General features: G+C 54.2%; 3 protein-coding genes across 3 annotated transcripts; 1 reads left to right on the top strand and 2 right to left on the bottom strand.

The window, feature by feature from the left end:
* Positions 1-1,081: 1,081 nt before the first annotated feature.
* MAM_07908 (1-phosphatidylinositol-4,5-bisphosphate phosphodiesterase 1) lies at positions 1,082-3,714 on the bottom strand (the record flags this gene model as incomplete). Its single annotated transcript, XM_040826706.1, has 4 exons — positions 1,082-1,250; positions 1,326-2,995; positions 3,066-3,581; positions 3,688-3,714. The coding sequence occupies 4 exons, from the start codon at positions 3,712-3,714 to the stop codon at positions 1,082-1,084; spliced, it is 2,382 nt and encodes a 793-aa protein (XP_040675338.1).
* Positions 3,715-9,238: 5,524 nt separating this feature from the next.
* MAM_07907 (uncharacterized protein) lies at positions 9,239-12,687 on the top strand (the record flags this gene model as incomplete). The annotated part of the gene is made up of 2 exons (XM_040826705.1): positions 9,239-9,792; positions 9,864-12,687. 2 exons carry the CDS (start codon positions 9,239-9,241, stop codon positions 12,685-12,687), a joined length of 3,378 nt encoding a protein of 1,125 aa, XP_040675337.1.
* A 449-nt stretch (positions 12,688-13,136) lies between these two features.
* MAM_07906 (beta-galactosidase) lies at positions 13,137-16,841 on the bottom strand (the record flags this gene model as incomplete). Its single annotated transcript, XM_040826704.1, has 8 exons — positions 13,137-14,530; positions 14,613-15,210; positions 15,279-15,347; positions 15,406-15,540; positions 15,615-15,710; positions 15,774-15,806; positions 15,887-16,133; positions 16,339-16,841. The coding sequence occupies 8 exons, from the start codon at positions 16,839-16,841 to the stop codon at positions 13,137-13,139; spliced, it is 3,075 nt and encodes a 1,024-aa protein (XP_040675336.1).
* Positions 16,842-17,214: the final 373 nt, after the last annotated feature.

Below are 17,214 nucleotides of genomic sequence, written 5' to 3'. Positions count from 1 at the left end.
GGGTATCAGACGTCAGACATTACAAGCAATACCCGGGGGAGGGACGCGTCAACGGGCACCGAGACCAAGGACTCGGGATCGACCTGGTCGCACAGCATGGACGGCATTGCATACGCCCCCCCTTTTTTTTTGTGCCCTTTTCACGAGACAGACAGTTGACGGCTTCTGGCGTACTCGCATTCTGGGCCTCTGCTGGTTCTACAAGACCCTTCTAGACACCCCCGCGGTAACACAAAATTTGAGGCCGCCGCGATAATCTTCGGGAACTGCCAGTTTGATCGAATCCAAGGGGCTGGAACCGAACCTGGTTGGGCGATCGCGCCTCGGAAATACCACAAAGTGCATTTGAAACAAAGACCCTGGCTTTCCCTTGCTGAGACTTTTTTTTCTTCGACGGGGAGAGACAATGAGGGAAGCCGTGTTCAACCTACCGCCTACTTTTCCCCCTTTGACAGGCTGCTGAGAGTACAAGGGTGAGTTGTGGCTGTTGTGCAAAAGCAAAAAAAAGGAGTCATGAAAACAAGGCGAGATACAGAACAGTGATGGAATACGCCATCTCTCCCACCCTGGTGTATCGAGGCTGGTCTTCTCGGAGCTGAAGACACTGGCGTGACCGGGGGGGCTGCGATTACTATTCAATGTGCATCATCTTGATGGGAATCCGCGGTTGAAGAATCCCTGCGAGGGACCGCGATTTCAAATGGAACGAGCTCTCTTTCCGCTTGTGGCTGGCTGTATCCGTTACATGTACTCCCTACCGAGCCCATGAAGTGGAATGCGAACTGAGGAAAACGCATGGCTGTCAACCTGTTCCGCAGCCTCTGTCTATCTGCCAAGTCCAGTCCCCCGGCGAGTCGACCCTTCAAAAGCATACAGGAGAAACAGAAAAGAAAAACGACCTGTATGTTGGCCTCGGAGGACGGATCTAGTGATGAAGTTGGTTTGTAAAATGTGGCTGTGTGACTCTTCTGTGTGAGTTTCTCAATATACCACTCCTCACGGCAGGGGTTCGAAATAGCGATGAGTTCCGGAGATGATTGAACCACATGACCGTGCACCGCCCCGGCCTCTTGAAGGTAGCTTATACCGTGGATTTCTCGATTTTGACATATAGTGCCCCGTGGGGTATAGGAGTGCCTTCCATGTCCATCAGCGGAATGTAGCGGTATCCCGGCCGGAGACGGTCGAGACGGATACATGCCCATGCCAGTATTGATGTGCTCAAGCGGGTATCGTCACCGATCCGGAAACTAATCAAAATGCGTTCTTAGTCACGATGCACGGCGGGAAGGTCGGTGAACCGCACTGTGGAGGGGGGAGCTTACCGGACGAAACTGAGCTCAGGGACGACGTTGGTTATGCCGGCGAATTCAAGCTGTCTCCTAGACTCGGGGAACTTGGGGTTATTCGTTGCCCCTGCACCTGTTCTCTTCTTGTAGTTGCTTTCGTTTATTTCCTTGCCCGTGGCCAGCTCAGACTTCTCTACATGAAGCGTGACCTTGACGTAGGGACGAATGGCGCTTCCGCTTCTGGGTTCGTCCCCCGAATCGTCGCTTTGCGTGGGAATATTTTGACCTGCGAATATGGTGAGGCGAAGGTTTAATGTGCGTCCAGGCGTTGCCTCGTCGTGGGATTCAGACGACTTGTCCGAGCTTTGGTATCCAGGAGGTTTGAGGACCCAGCCATTCTCGCCTGCAAACATGCCTTCGTTGATCATCATGCCCGTATCCGTCTTTTGCCAATTCATGGCCACCATTTGTACTCCGCGTCTCCAAAACAGGCTGGGGTCAGGGTTGGAACTGTCCCATCGCATCTTATCGGGATAGGCCCTCATGAAATAATTCTTGTTGTGTGAGAACACATCGCGTCGGTGTCTCTGATAAAGCTCTAGGATACGCTTCTCGCTAATCGAGAATACATGGGCAGGCCGCTTTGCTTCCTTTGCTTCAAAGGTCCTGAAGTGTTCGCTTCGCGTGTATACTGCCAAATCACCCAAGCTTTGGCATATGCGGCCCGTGTTGACCTTGTCAGGGGATGCAACTGGAACGGCTGTCGCAGAGGCGCGTTTTGCTGGCGTCTCCGAGAAATAGTTGTGGCTTGCATTGTTTTCTGATGAGATTGTATCTGAGTCTCCTGGACCTGCGACAAGTCGATCGGGTGCGTTTTCCCAAGTGCTTTGGGAGGAGCACTTTGTCATGTTATTCCCGGTGACTTGCGAGGCGGTCAGCGAAGTGGTTTGAGAGACGACCTGCGCTGCGCTGTCTAACGGATTCTGAGAACTAACTGGCTCCATTGTGACGGTAGCTTTCTTCACCTTGACCAAAATTTTGCGTTTCAGGTCCTGCAATTTGGGAAGACGGAATCTTGGATCAAAATCTTCGTGTGCCTCAGTCACAAGGAAGCCTTGCCACTCCTCTTTCATGATCCTCACCATCACCTCTTGTTGTTCATGATCCGCGTGGACCTCCAAGCTAATGATGACTGGCAAGTCATTGTTCTCAAATGCGGACTCCTTAATAGCCTTACATACTTCTCTAAAACCGCAGGGAACTGTCAAGGTGTGTCCGTGGGTCACAATTGGTTCGCCTCGAGGAGGACTGTGCTGTCGAGGTTGCCGGGGCGATTGGTGCGGTTGAAGTTGTCGAGGAGATCTTGGAGAATGCGCCTGGAAGACCTCTAGTCTATCATTTGACTCCTTCGTATCTGATAGGTTCAGAAGGCTTGTCCTTGGGGATAAGTCTTCCACCACAGTGCGGCTGTGCGCACTCGGGCTTCGTGAGTGAAGAGAAGACTTTTCTCCTAGAAGATGGTTGACCGCCACCTTGACCTTTTGATCCACGTTCCCCGGTGCAGTTACAGGAGCTACGTTGGTCAGGGTCGTCCTGGATGGACCTCTACTGTGTCCTCCAACAGGGGATTTTGATCTCTCTCGACTTGGAGAAGGGTTTCCATTCCAGACATCGATCTCGATACAGCGGCAATCTCGAGAGAGAACCTGAGCATGTTTTCCTTGTTAGCTCAAATATGTCCAGATTTGCCAAGTCAATGATGACGGAAATACTAACGTTTCTGTAGGCTTCTGGAGTACTGGTCGATGAAAGTTGATTACCATCCAGGTATGTATTATGGCTACTGCTGATGAAATAATTGGTCAGAGGTCTCGAGAGATCCTTCTCTGGAGGCGGCCCAATTGCATTCACGTCATAGCCTTCCACCAACACGCGACGGAATTCGCCCGCTGTATACTGCTCCTTGTCGAGATTCTTAATAATGGGCTCGCACTGAACGTCTTTGAGGAAGACGTAGAGCTTCTCCCTTGATAATAAATCTTCGTCCCCCTTCAATCCATCGTAGAGCTCATCAACTATATCGTGGAACCTGTTGCCAATAGGCGTCTTGATTTCGATTGGGTCGTTTGGTGACAGTGGCGCTGATTTATCAGGTGGTATTAACGTTGAGACTCCGACCAAGCTGCGCAGCGCTTGACGTGCATTCTTATTTGAGCTTCCGAAAATGGATATTGTTCGAGATCGCTTTGGAAAATCCGGATCGTCACGCTTGCGGCTTAAGAAACGGCGACGCTGGAAGGTGGTAAAATCAGTTTGAGCAAATTTAGAGTCGGTGAAAGGCCTTCATATGATATTGAAACACTATATGTGTGTGTGTGTGTGAGGCATTGAGACTTACCGGCGGAAACCCGCAAAGAAAAGCCATGTCGGCCGCGCTGCTTATTCAGAGGCAAATGCGACAGCCAAGGGTCGTATCCGAGAGCTTTCGATGACTTAGGGGTAGGCATATACTGCGCGATCTGTGCACATGGCGAAGCAAATATCACCAAACAAGACGAGAATAGTCGCCACGGACCCAAAGGATGTTTGAAGCTCTCCGGCGGATGGAATGAGAGAAGTTCTCGTGCTGACTGGATTTGGGGTCCAGCTCGAATCACAGCTGGGAATGTCAGCAAGGGAGCGCAAGGGCGGGCATTCAGCGTAGCATCCCATCCCATCCTGGTGGTTCCTGCTTGCTGTATGTTTGTCAACCTGTCCCTGTCTGTCGTCCGTCTTCTCTCCCTGTCAGCATCTGCGGGTTTCCACCACGCGCACCGCGCCTCGTTGGGGGCAGGTAGTGGAGTGGCTTCAGCCCATGTATACAGCCCTGCAGGCTATCAAGGTTGATGAGGGGACATTCCGTCCTTCGTGCTTGGGAGCATCAGCTCTTCGATGAGAGAGCCATTGAGGCTGTGGATGAGACACGGCTCCCGGAGGTACGTAGTAGTACGTAAAGGGAATCTGATTGGTGCCCGGAAACCAAGATGGATTGGTTGGTAAATGACGACAAGCACCAAACGACACAGGGCTGAGTGAGTAGTACGACAACATTGTTGTGTGAATATGAGGCGCAGCGAGAAGGGTAAGACTGCGGCATCCGTGACGTTGAATGCCATCGCATGCGGCTAAGAAGGAGGAAGATATTGTGGTCCTGTTAATGCATGATGACGAACGCGAGTCGTCTACGCTTTGGGAAATGAAGAGTCCTTGCATTCTCCTGCAAAATCTGAGCAAGGGCCAGCAAAGGAAGCCCTCGCGATGCGGCGTACGGAGTACGGAGTAGACGAGTCCAAATTGGTCCGGGATTTGGCCAAGGGATCTTGGTCTCCCAAGGCAGGCGCGGCCCGGCCAGTCCTGCAGGAACAAATCTCATGGGGCCATGGTTGACTGCTGCCTGGACCAATATGCGATCAAGTGCCGACGTCCAACTCCTAGCTAGTACTACCTCGTCGTCATCTGAGGAGTCATTCCTCGTCCACAAACTAGCTCGTTGTTGCTCGTTTCGTTGCATCCTAATAGCTGAGCTACGCCTCACTCTCGCGTTTGAACTATTGTGCGGCTGACCGCGGAAAGGGGCGACGCGGCGGGGACACGTCTTCAACCAACCTCTACAGGTTCAAAAATTCTTTGGCTAAATAACTACAGCTAGCACTTATTGTAGCTCTTTAGAGCTAGTCTATAATAAAATAGTAGTAATACATAGAGTATATTATAGTAGTAGTATTTTATAGTAGTATTTGTAGTATATTTTAGTAGTCGTAGAATATTCTAGTAGTACTCTGTAGTGTTGAAAATTATTATATACTACTATTTTGCTTAGAATTGACTTCGACTTGTCTGTATATATTTTCCCGGGTAATTTTTAATCCTACGACTAGTTACTGTAATATACAGTCTAGAAGCGCCAGAGGGGATAAAGAATAAACCCACCCCTAATGAATTGCTCTAGTCTACCCCATCTTTGCCGCGAATGATAAGGCCATCGAGTGTGCAGAACGTGGATCCGTCCAGGACCAATCAGTGCTTCCGCCAATCTCCCTTCATTCACCTCACCAACAGAAACTGTTCGCTGGATAATGACCAATATATCCGTTCGAATTCGAGCTCCTACAAGACCTTACTCAAGCTATTGACGACCGCTTTCATCATGGGCCGAGAGCACGAGACGCAAGTGCGTTCCTGGGGCTTCAGCCACGTCTTTACCTGGAGCGATGCACCGTAGGTCAAGCCTGCTGCTGGACGGCCGCGCTGCTTTTCCACGACTTGTCCGCCAAGTCCTGCCGCGATCGCCAAGTTTTATCTCGAGGCTGCTGTTTCCTTGTCGGGGAGTGAGCAGACTCTTGGACCCAGGGACTGACGTCGTACTGCAACAGCAACATGCATTATCCTCCTCACTCTCACTCCGGGCGCACCACCCATCTTGTCGTCGCTGGCGAGATGACACTCTGGTATCCAAATGAGGCCGAAAGGGAGAAGGTTTCGTATGGTGTTGGATCCAGAGTAGATGTCGATGCTGGTAGGGTTCATGAGGTTTGGATGGGTGGCCAAGGCTGTACGTATGTCGTTGGGGAATGAATGTGCCCCAGACTCTAGTCCTGGCGCCATCTGGGTTGAGGGCAAACGCGCAACACCTTGTCATTATTGCTAGGATTGGATGTATTGGCCGTACAGAAAGGCTTCTCTATTCAGAAGTTGGCGTCGCGACGTCTGTGACCCGCGCAATAGATGCCCGGGGCAACATTACTTGCGTCAAGGACCACGACTGACGATGAAGACCAACCCAGCCCCTGCAACAAGTCTCAGCATGAGAAGCTGCAGCCAAACACAAACGATGTCTTTACAGCAGACAAAGCCCATTTTGCTCCAAGGCACGTCTTTAATTTGTCTAGTCACCTTCAGTCAAACATTCTAGGAGATCAGGCTCAGCAATCAAGGTTGCACCAACTAAAACAAACTGATGCAGACCTTTCGACTGTATCCGTGAAAGGCAGCCTTGGTCATTTGAAGAAGCCAGCGAGACGACTCCTTTAAACAACTTGTCACATCGTTCAGCACCATTGTCAACTATATTCATGGTCCCCTCCTTCGGTCTTGTCTTGTTTTCCAGCTTCTTTGCTCGTATGTCTGCGCCAAGCTCAATAGTCGTTGGGCAGCAGCGGAAGAATCCGCAGAACCATGGTCAGAGTCGATATTCAATTTCAGCCGCCTATCCAGTCTCGCTCAGTAGCCTCAGTTATGCATTTTACTTCGAATCGATTTCTTTGCTCGATGAGGACGCATTGGAGAACTGTACCGGCGGCTCGTGCTCTGTCACCATCTACACTCACCACGTTATCTGACGACTTCAAAACTAAAATTTCTCGCTAGGAAGGAGGGAGATGTGTCTTGGAAGAACTGGAATGTGTGGTCTATGCATTCACCTGCGCCGACAAGGACGCAAGAGTCATTTGTAGCCAATGCATCGAAAAGCTTGCTGTCTAGACAAAGTACTACACACCTCATCCAACACGGCATTCACCCGGGATGCTTATATGGCTGCGGCAAGACAAATTATTTCTTGGCCCACCTGCACATGCCCTCGTCAGAGTTCAACGCGGTTGACGATTAGTAGGACCCCGGTCGAGGCAGACGGATGCCGAAGGTTGCTCCAGATTCAATGGAATCATGCTCGAAACGAACTGGTGAAGCTCTCATACCCCGCCACGGTCATCCGATTCATTCGCCATTTCTACGGTTCTCAGCAATGTGCATCGGCAACCAGGCCTGCTCCAGCATACTTACCTGAAACAGTGACCGCCATGTCTTGTCCAAAACCTGCTCCTATCCGAGTTGACACACCTCCAAGCTCGTGCTGTGTCCGCGGCCACCCGTCCGCCTCGCACGAACTACACGATTAGTCGACGGATCGAGGAATATCCTTGACGGTGAAGTCACTGCGGCCCTTGAGTAGGTTTAGGGCCGGCAATAAGGGACCCTGGCAGTTGGCCACATGGCGAAAACACTTCAAGCTAGTGCGCCGAGTACTAGTTGCTGCATCTGCACATAAACTCTATTCTTCTCTTTGCGGGAAAGGGATTACGCAATCATCATGTACTATTTATTGTATGACGTTGGAGAATGGTGTGGCCTTCTCTCGGCGCCATTGGCCGGTGTCCAAGGAGATGTGTTCTCTTGAGAACCTCGCTGCAACGAGTACGCCACGTCAGCCACCGACTTGGTGTGCGTTGTCGCCAGTAAATGCCTAGTAGTTGAACTGATACTCAGTACTCGGTAATCAACACGACGGGTATATCATACATACAGCCCTGCACCCGTCAAAGCTTGTGACGCCTCCAACCTTGAAAGTTGAGACATTGTGTGCATGCCAAAAGGGTCCATCACCTCAAAACGTCGCAGCACTGCCGTGATATAAACACCAAACACGGTTCATGTCATACTTTGGAATACGAGATTGGGGTGTTTCGCTACCGGCACTAGCGTCGTCAAGGGAAAGTCTGGGCCAGACTTTTGTCGGTTCCGAGGTGAGGTGAGCGGTGGGGGTCTGAAACATCACACATCGAAGCCAGGCCGAGAATGACGGGGGCCATGTTCACGTGAGCCAGGCTTTAAAAACACCGATCCACGATGACGCAGGTGCTTGCTTTTGTCGATTACCCCAGACGCGCGGGGAAGGCCAGAAGCGAGTGGAATCCCGAATCGAGCGGAAACCAGCCAGACAGACTCTTTCCCATCCCAATTCCAACGGTCGCCCGGACGGGGCGTTTCAAGTTGCGGCCTGAATCGGCCCCGGACACTGAAGCAGTAGCGTAGCGCCATGTTGCTCAGACCGCGAACGCGAAGCCCAGCTGTGAAGTGAATGGACCAGAGGCCGGTAGATGGAATTTACTTGAGCCATGACCCTATTGCAACATACTATGCGATGCCTTGCGTTGGAATTTGGAAAAGCCTTTTGTGTTTTGAGTTTTTAATTAGTTTCTAAATAGTTTCTAATTTTTATTTATATTTTCATCTTTTCCCCGCCGACATCTCTCTACCTCAAGTAACTACTCCGTACTTGGTAGCTAGATGCCCACCCAAGTATCTACTGGAGGCAGGTACGTACCTGGTGTATTCCCAGGTTGCCTGGAGCTCGGGCCTCCCTGCTTTTGGCTCTGATCCTCCTCCTCCCCACAACTCGCGATGCTCTGGGCCAGTTGTCGGCCATGAAAAGTGACTAATCCCTTGCCCTTTTCGAGAGACAAATCGACCAGCTGGCGTGGCCGTGGCCAAATGCCAATGCAATGGCCAATGGCCAATTCTTTCTAGCTGCATCTGCACGGGTCGAGTGTTTCAGACAAACGTCAATCCGTCCGTCCGTCCGTCCGTCCGTCCGTCAGTCCATCATTGATCCTCTGGCGTCAATCGGCCGGCGTTGGGTTCATTGTAAATCACCACCTACATCTATCTGGCGGCGCCTCTCATCCGCATGGAGCACTCTGCACACAATGCCGTCGTGTCCTCGTCGCCCGAGTTGTACCGTTGCCCAGTTCCCAGGTATGTCCTCCGTACACAGACACAGCCGCCAGCCGCCAGCCGCGAGGTCCAGGCTGCGGCAATTCCTTCGCGTGCTGACTTGGATCCCATCCCTCCTAGTTCCAAACACCAACAAGATAAACCTTGGTGCTCACGGACGGCCCCCCCTGATCCGTAGTAATGTTAAATCCCCCGCCACACGACTTGCTCTCGAGTCTTGAGTCTTGGCCTGCAAGCCTACATACATGATACAATACATGATACAATACATGTTCGGCCATTCTTTCCGCCTCGACATAGGATGTGCCCGCTTTTTCCTCTCGAGGAGGGACCCCGGCTTGGCCTACACCGTTATTATATGACCCTTTCACGCCGGCCTCTCACGGCTCTTGGGACCTATGTTGTTCCATCGCAGGCGAGCCCGGGGGCAATCTAGGGCCGATGACAAGGACATTGGTCGTGCCGCGATTCCCAATCGACCCTCCTCGCTCACGCCGTACATGTCGTCCCAAGAGAAATCCCCGCCGGCTTCGCGGCCATATTCCCAGCTTAATCTTGGGAGCTCGCCCTCTCGAGACTACCAGAGTAGACTCGCGAACCGGGATTCCGTCGAGTCTGGTCTTCGAAAACACCCCCTTTACCCTCGAAATGTTCAGATGCAGTCGCAGGACCCCGAAAACCGCAAACCAGGCAACTTGGCAATCCACAGCACTAGGCCTGAACATCAATTACAGAGCTCGACGCCATCGGCACCTCGCAACTCGACCAACTCTACTGTCGGGAGGCGCAGGCCTGATCTCGCACTACAACACGCGACTTTACCAAGGACATACACGCATACAAATACTCTCACAACAATTGCTCCTCAACCAAAGCCTGTCAGCGAGGCGATTGTAGTCGGCGGTTTCAGCGCAAGCAGGCTGGTCAATCCGCCGTCACCACGGAAAGTTGGGTAAGTCCTTGAAAATTGTCAGCAGTTTGTTTGGGGATACATTTCTCACATGCGTTTGATATTGCGGACAGCCAAGAACGGCGAAGCTCATCAGCAAAGCCCGGCTTCATCAAGCTGGATGTGATACCACTATCTCCGTTAAATCTCGATTTTGTTGACCTGCACCAAGTCTCTACTACTCCCGCCGATACATCCGATCGACATGGTTCCGAGGACCCTGGCTCTTACTCGACTCGGCCCCAATCGCCTGTTGTACGGCCAGTGTTTGCAGGTGCTGGTTCTAGACCGACCTTGTCATTTACCCCAATGCGTCGACGTCCCTTGAGTAAGAGTTCTGGTCTCGCGACAAAGACGCCGTCTCCTTATTCCCTACCCGAGGGCCGTAATACCTTCGGATCTTCAACATCGCTCACATCGGTTCTAGCAAATGCAGCGTCCACAGGTGCCGAGACGGACAAGGGCGTTGGCAGCAGCGAAAAACGAAAGACTGGGGCGCGCCTGTCCTTTTCTGCTCTGCAATTGAAGGCGGAGCAGGACCGATTCGGCCCACTGAGCGAACCCGGTCATCAGCAGCTTGGGGAGATGAAGCTGGGAACACAGCGAATTGCAAACTTTTCTCCCGTCGCAGGATATAAGCGCCGTGGTAAAGGAGGCAATCAAACACAATTCACGACAATCTTGTCGAAGAATGGCATCAGAAGTCGAGATACAGGTCGCCGCCGACCAACTTCCATGGCAATTTCAAATGTCCCCGATCCCACGTTGTCGTCGGCCAGTCTCGCACTTCATGGCACGCAAGACGCCTTAAAGGACAATTTGTCCATTCCGATCAAGGCTAAACGTCAAGAACGTTTCTCTTTCGGTGACAGACCGGGGACTGCGTGTAACAGAAAGCGGCTGTCAATCCTCAGGGAGCTCATAGAAGAGCCTCTTGATGATTATGATTTGATGCGCGAAGTTTCGTCATCACATTCTCAAGTATTAAAAGACGATTCATGGAGCCAACAGCAAAGACAAAATACTCATACGCAGTACAATGCAGCATCGAAAGCTTGCGCAGACGACATCATTGACACGAGCGATGACCCCAGTGTGAATCGTGTCTCGGAGGGCTCAGAGATCAAGGATATATCGGGGCTGGATAGCGGCGTTGTGTCACCCAGTTCTTCTCACAGTTCGCCAGGCTCACTCTCACAAACGGACAGCGGTTATAGCTCCTCCTCCCCAATTCAATCAAAAAGGGCGGTTGCAGATTCTGGATTTCCCGATAAAGTCGCTCTTGAAGGCTTGTCGGAACGCGACGCAAAGAACGAGAGTGACGACAGGGTCGGAATCGTTGGTCATCAGACCACGGACGATTCGATTATCTCGTTGTCAAGAGGCAGTATGCGGCTATTGTCAACTCTAATACGACCGCGGCATGGTCTTTGTATTTCAGGGATAGACGATGATGACGATGATGACAGTCACCTCAATTCAAAGAGACCAAGCAGCATTAACGATACTTCGCAGCCTAGGGACAGCTCTGTGAGTCAGGAAAGTGCCGTTAATCCGAGGGTCAGATCAAACAGCGGTCCCCAATTAGCCGGAAAGCTGCAGCGGTTGTTTGCACATCAGAAAGAGGATGATTTGTCGACTGGATTTGCCTCGCATGACCTCAAGACTGTGCCCACGGTACCAGTGGACGTAGAGGAACGGCTGAGCGAGCACAACAGAGTATTTCCAACGTCACCGAAAAAGCTTACGAGACACTCTAAGCGGAGCACCGAGTCGCTCAAGACCATCGTCAGCGTCGACAGTGCCGCCGCGTATAGCGAAAGCAATTACAGCCAGGACGATCATTGTCGTAGGACCTGCCGTCTCGAAAACAGCCCCAAGACGGATGCAGCTTACAAGGGCCGTATGAACATCAACAGTCTGGACAGCCCCAAAAGCCTGTACAGTCTTGCAAGTTCTGGGGCAGTCAAAAGTCTCTCGAGTTTGCAGAGCACCAAGAGTAACTCGTCTGCCACCGGGGCAAATGACACCAAGATGCTTGACAGTGAAGCATTACCGGACGGCTCTGAACTCGAGAGAGCCAATGGTGATGAGGGTCATGTTCAACGTACTACTCCTCCCCTCACTGCCATCCGCCCTGTCCTGCCCGCCAACGAGGCGCTCCAGGACGTGTCCATCGGCGATAAGCCTGTACCTCCTCCTCGAAACCCATTTCGCATCAGCCGACAAGTGAGTAGTCGTCAGAGCATGCTTCCGACCAGCCAAATCATGATCGAGGATTCGGCACCAGATGAAACCTCGGCTGCATTGCGGGCCCAGGATAGTCAATTTGTGAGAGACGAAGGTGTGCTTCCTGCCAGCCTGACGAGGCGAACCCAACTCGGCGCTGGGTTGGACGCCTACAGTGGCAAGGCAACCGCCTCGGCGCCGAACCTTCTGTACTCCTTGTCATCCAAAACGGAAGCTGTTCCCAGACGCGGGCGCAGACTGACAGTTGCGGATCTGACCAAAGAGCTGCCACCAGAGCCGCCGCGCGAGGAAATTTTGCGCAGTTCCTTTTCGAAACGACCGTGGCAGCAGAGGCGACTGGCAGCACGGAGCGGCCTCCAAAGCAGCAATCAAGAGAATGAACGGAGCTACGAGTGTCACCATGATCAGGTACGAAGCCAAACTACGACTGCCATGAGCCCAGAACAGACTCAGGTAGTCCAAGACTACATCTCGGTGTTCATGTCACGGCGTCGGCACTCTGCTCTGGCCCATCGGCCGGCCTTTTCTGAATCTCTGGCAATTGCCTCGGTGGAACGTCCACATCCAAAGGAAGAACCTCGGCCGCCCTACCGGGTCCTCCACAGCTATAACTCGCCGGCGTATAAGAATATTCCCATCTGGGCATAAACCGCCGCACTTGTCAAGACAGTTGATCCCATGGGAGATGATTGCAGATTCATCGTCGTCTGGTGAGGGCAAGGCACGCACGCGGGAACAAGAAGTAATGTCTGCTTTGCGCTTTACAAATGTAATTACGGGTTGCTGTGGTGGCTGGCCGCGTCGAACTCATTCACTCATTTCATAAACCGGCGTTTTGTGAGCCACCGGCTGGCAAATAGTATAATAGCATAATACCCAAATAGAGCACAGTGTAGCACGTACTGGTTGTCGGGACGTTTCGGGAAGTCAAAGCATGCATTTAGAATATCGAAGTGCCACGTCGGAGAGCCGAGCGTGGCCCCGAACGGTGACAAGTTTTCAACCACGCAGGGCAAAAGCCGCCCGTTATTACCACCATCTCCGAGCGACAGCGCCGTCAATCAAGTCACGCAGGGGAGAAGGGGAGGGCGGAAGCGCTAGTATGCCCCCTTGCGCCTGGAGTAAGAAGGCCCCGCGACGAGACGGACCTTGTTGCGCGAAGACTGGACGGGCGTGCCGGACGTGAGCGTGAAGCCGGGCACTCTTGCGCCGGCGGCGTCCAGTGCCCACACGGCGAGGCCGATCCAGTTGTCGCCGTTGTAGTCGAGGACGCCCTCGGGCACGGGGAACTCGGTCTGCGGGCCGATGCTGCTGAGGTACTTGCCGAACTGGAAGCCGTTGACGTACAGGAGGGCCCTGTAGTCGCCCCCCTGCCGCCGCCGCCGCCGGGTGTCGTTGGCAAAGACAAACGACAGCGGAATGTCGTACTCGTGCGCAGGGAGGTCCAGCGGCATCCGGGCGGCGTAAAAGGCGACGCCGGCGCGGTCGAGGCCCTCGTAGGGAGAAGGGCCGCGGGTGAACGCGTCCAGGGGCGGCCAGGGCTGGTGGTACCCCTGGCGCTCGAAGAAGAGGCCCCCTTCGTTGAGGGGCCCGCGGAACTTGTCTGCGTGGTCTTGGCCGCCGAGGTTGCCGGTGAGTTTCCACGTCGTCATGTTTGTTGCGGGCGCGCCTGGGCGGGACAGCAGCGCGTGGGAGAAGATGCCCCGCGGGACCTTCATGTCTTCGTGGCCCGGGTTCAGGTTCTCGTTGAGGCCCATGGTGTCGACGATGACGGTCACGGTGTACGCCTCGCCGGCGGTCAGGCGGGGGAGGGCGTAGGTCGAGTTTTGGCTCTCGACCGCGTCGCTGCCCTTGAAGGACCCGAGGAAGCGGTCGTCGAGCCAGGCGGCGCTGGCGTATGCCGTGCCGCCGGACGTCCATGCTCCGAAGGACGATTCGTGCCCCGAGGCGGTGAAGTGCCCTCTGAAGAGGAGAGTGCCCGTGTTGAAGCCGTAATCTGAGCCGTGGAGGGACACGCGGGACGGGTCCGCGAGGGCGGTCGCATCGAGGCTTTCGTGGTGCGCTCCGGGTCTGGGGCTCGGGCTCGGGCTTTGGGAGGCGGTGCGCCAGCAAGAGTCGTCGTACTGAGGGTGTATCTCGGGCAGGGAGTCGACGGCGTACCAGGTCAGGTCCGGGAGGGACGGGAGCTGGAGGGTCGGGATGGTGATGGCCGGCTGGGCGAGCCAGCTTCCTGTTGAGGAGGTGGTGTGTTTGAGCGGCTTGCCGTTGACGGACAGCGCGGTGACGCCGTCGGGGATGCCGATGACCTCGAGGGCCGTCGAGGCGTTGAAGTCGGCGCGGAGCGAGAGCGTGCTGCCGCTGACGGAGGCCGAGCGGACGAGGTAGCCGCCGTTGACGATGGCTGCGTCTGGGTTCATGAGCGATGTGCCGTATCGGGACGAGTTGGCGCCCGGGAGGACGGGCACCCAAAGGTTGTATGCCGCGTTGCGATCTACGTCTTTTGTTAGAGCATGGGGGGAGACTGAAGAAGCGTGGTTTGAAGGGGGAGAGGGGGAGTTGGAGAGGTAGCCTACCGACGAGGTAGATGGCCAGGTTGTCAACCTGAATGTATTGCCTCTCTGACGACGTCTTCCACTGCACAACTGTCGACAGAGCCTGCTCGTGGGGCGAGATGCTGCTCCCCTCGACGTGCATGACTTGAGCTGCAGAAGGGGCCTTCACCGCAAACTCGTGTAGCTCGTCGGGGCCACCGTACAAGACCAGGACCTTCTTGTCGGCGTACCTGTTCCAGGTGAATACCTCGGCCGTGGTGTACAGCAGCGTGTAGTCGCCCACCGGATAATCCGTCAGATGCACCTTGGAATCCCGCCCGTGCAGGGACAGGCTCCCTCCGCGCTGAGGGACAATGATGGTTCCGTCGGAAGTAGGCAGGGCGAGGGTGTAGGAGACGCTCCCCGTGGCGGCGTAGTCGGTCTGGCGGGCGACGAAGAAATTGCCCGTCTTGTTGGATGTCAAGGGCGTGACGGTGATGCCCGGGTTGTTGGAATATGCCGTCGTCGAGGCCGGCCCAACGGCGGCGGTGATGTAGCCGGGCGATACTCTGATGAACTGGGCTTCGAGCTTCACTTCGGAGTATTTCTCACGGTCTATGACTCTATTTTCTCGAATGCACTTTTGAAGAGCATTCAGTGTCTCGCTCAACCGTTGGTGGAGGAAAAGTGACGGGGGAACAAGCGTACTGCGCCATAATCGTAGGACGTGTAGCCGCCTGGGTGGCCGAGATTGCCCCAGTTTGTTCCGCCGTAGATCTGCAGGATTCATGAGTACACGCTCTTGCAGAGGCCGGAGACAGCTTGAGGTAAGTACCATGTAAATGTTGAAAATGGTCACGCCGGCCGCCAAGTTGTTCTTGTAGAAGACACGCGCGAATTCGTGGTTCACGAGGGCCGCGCACTTTTCGAATCCCCAGCCGCCCCAGGGATCAAACGCGCCTCCTTGAAACTGGTGTTTTCCCCGTCAGCCCCCGTCTCTCAAATTCACCTGGGCTACTGCTACGTGGTGTGTTGGCAACATACCTCGATGACGGAGTACGGAGTCTTGGGGCTCTGCTTCTCATGGAGCCGGTGAAAGGTTGTCGGAAGACCATCCGGTGGCCAGACGGTAGGATTGCCCTGAGCATCTTAGCTGGACTGCTCTCTTCTCCGCGGTTTACACCAGACGACACGTCGACTTACGCAATCGAAGCCCAGGGGGTAGCTGTCGTGTCCCTACGCGCGCAAGCACGTCAGTCGACATGTTGACACGTCTCCATCAATGACCATGGCCCATGGGCTGGTTCTAGACTCACATAAATGTCCACACTTCCGACGCCCTTGCCAGGAGCATAATTTCCCGCCGGCCCAACGTCGTTGTTGACCATGGGCACCGAGATGCCTGCGCTTCGCGCCTGGTCGATGACATATTGCATGTACTGCCCGTTGGGGAAGGGGATGTTGTGTCCTGAGGAATACTCGTTCTCGGGCTGGAAGAGGACGACTGGTCCGCCGTTTGTGATTTGGTACTTGGCGATTATACCACACACATGGGCCATGTAGCTGGTATTTCCGGTTTATCAGTTATTTGCGTTCCACGTGCCATGCCAGTCAGTTTTTCCCTTCTTTTTTTTCTTTTCCCCCAACAACAGATAACAGACAACAGACGTGGCCTCGCGGTAAACACCAACGACGCCGGCACACACGCACACACCCTTCCTCTTGCCACGACAGCCCGCACAACCCTGCCTGATGCGAGAAAACTTACTTGTCCGTCGAATTCAAGTAGTCCGGCGCCTGCGACCTCAGAGTCCCCTTTACCTGCTGCAAATATCCCGGAAAACCACCGCCGCTAACCTCTGCGTTGATATACGGACCGGGCCTCGCGAGCAGATAGATGCCCGCCTCGGTGGCCGCCTCAAAGAAGGGCTCCAGAGCGAATATCCCGTCTGCGCGAAACTCGCCCTTTTTCCCCTCCAGCAGCGCCCAGTCAACATAGAACGAAACCATGTTGAAGCCGAGCGCCTTGATCTTCTCGAAAACATCCAAGTACAGCGACGGCACGGGGAGGCGGAACGGATGGAACTCGCCCGAGAACATGACGGCGCGTTCGCCGCGAATAAGGAGCGAGTGCTCATCCCAGGTAACAAAATCCTGGAGAGCGCCAGAACGCCCATCTGCCTCGTGGATGAATTGGTACGGACGGCCGCCCAGACTGAGGGCGCGGCAGAGCGGGAGTGCGACAGCACCAAGAACTCCTGATGGCTTCATTGCTGACGTTGAAGCTCCTGTCTATCTCGGGCCTCTTTCACAATGAGCTCTACGTTGATGGGCCAAGAGGAAGGGAAGGGAGACACGACGGCGGACAATGGCCATTGTCTCCTCACTTGAATGCCACGGCTATTCAGATACACACACGCGCGAGCTTGATGATGGTGCCAGCGAGCACGACGGTAGGGTTGCAGTGTTGCAATGCGGGGAACGAGAGATGACCCCGTGACCATTGACGAGGACTGATGACAGGCCTGGGCTTGCGGGCGTGAATGGGACTCCCCAAGGGAAAGGGAAAGGGAAGACACGGCGTGGCGAGCGTGACGAGCAATGTGACGCTGTGTTGCAGTGCGGCGCGTGCCATGCCATGCCG

The sequence above is a fragment of the Metarhizium album genome (assembly GCF_000804445.1).
Source record: "Metarhizium album ARSEF 1941 chromosome Unknown scaffold_38, whole genome shotgun sequence".
In the NCBI taxonomy this organism is placed as follows: domain Eukaryota; kingdom Fungi; phylum Ascomycota; class Sordariomycetes; order Hypocreales; family Clavicipitaceae; genus Metarhizium; species Metarhizium album.
This window is presented reverse-complemented; position numbering and strand designations above follow the sequence as displayed.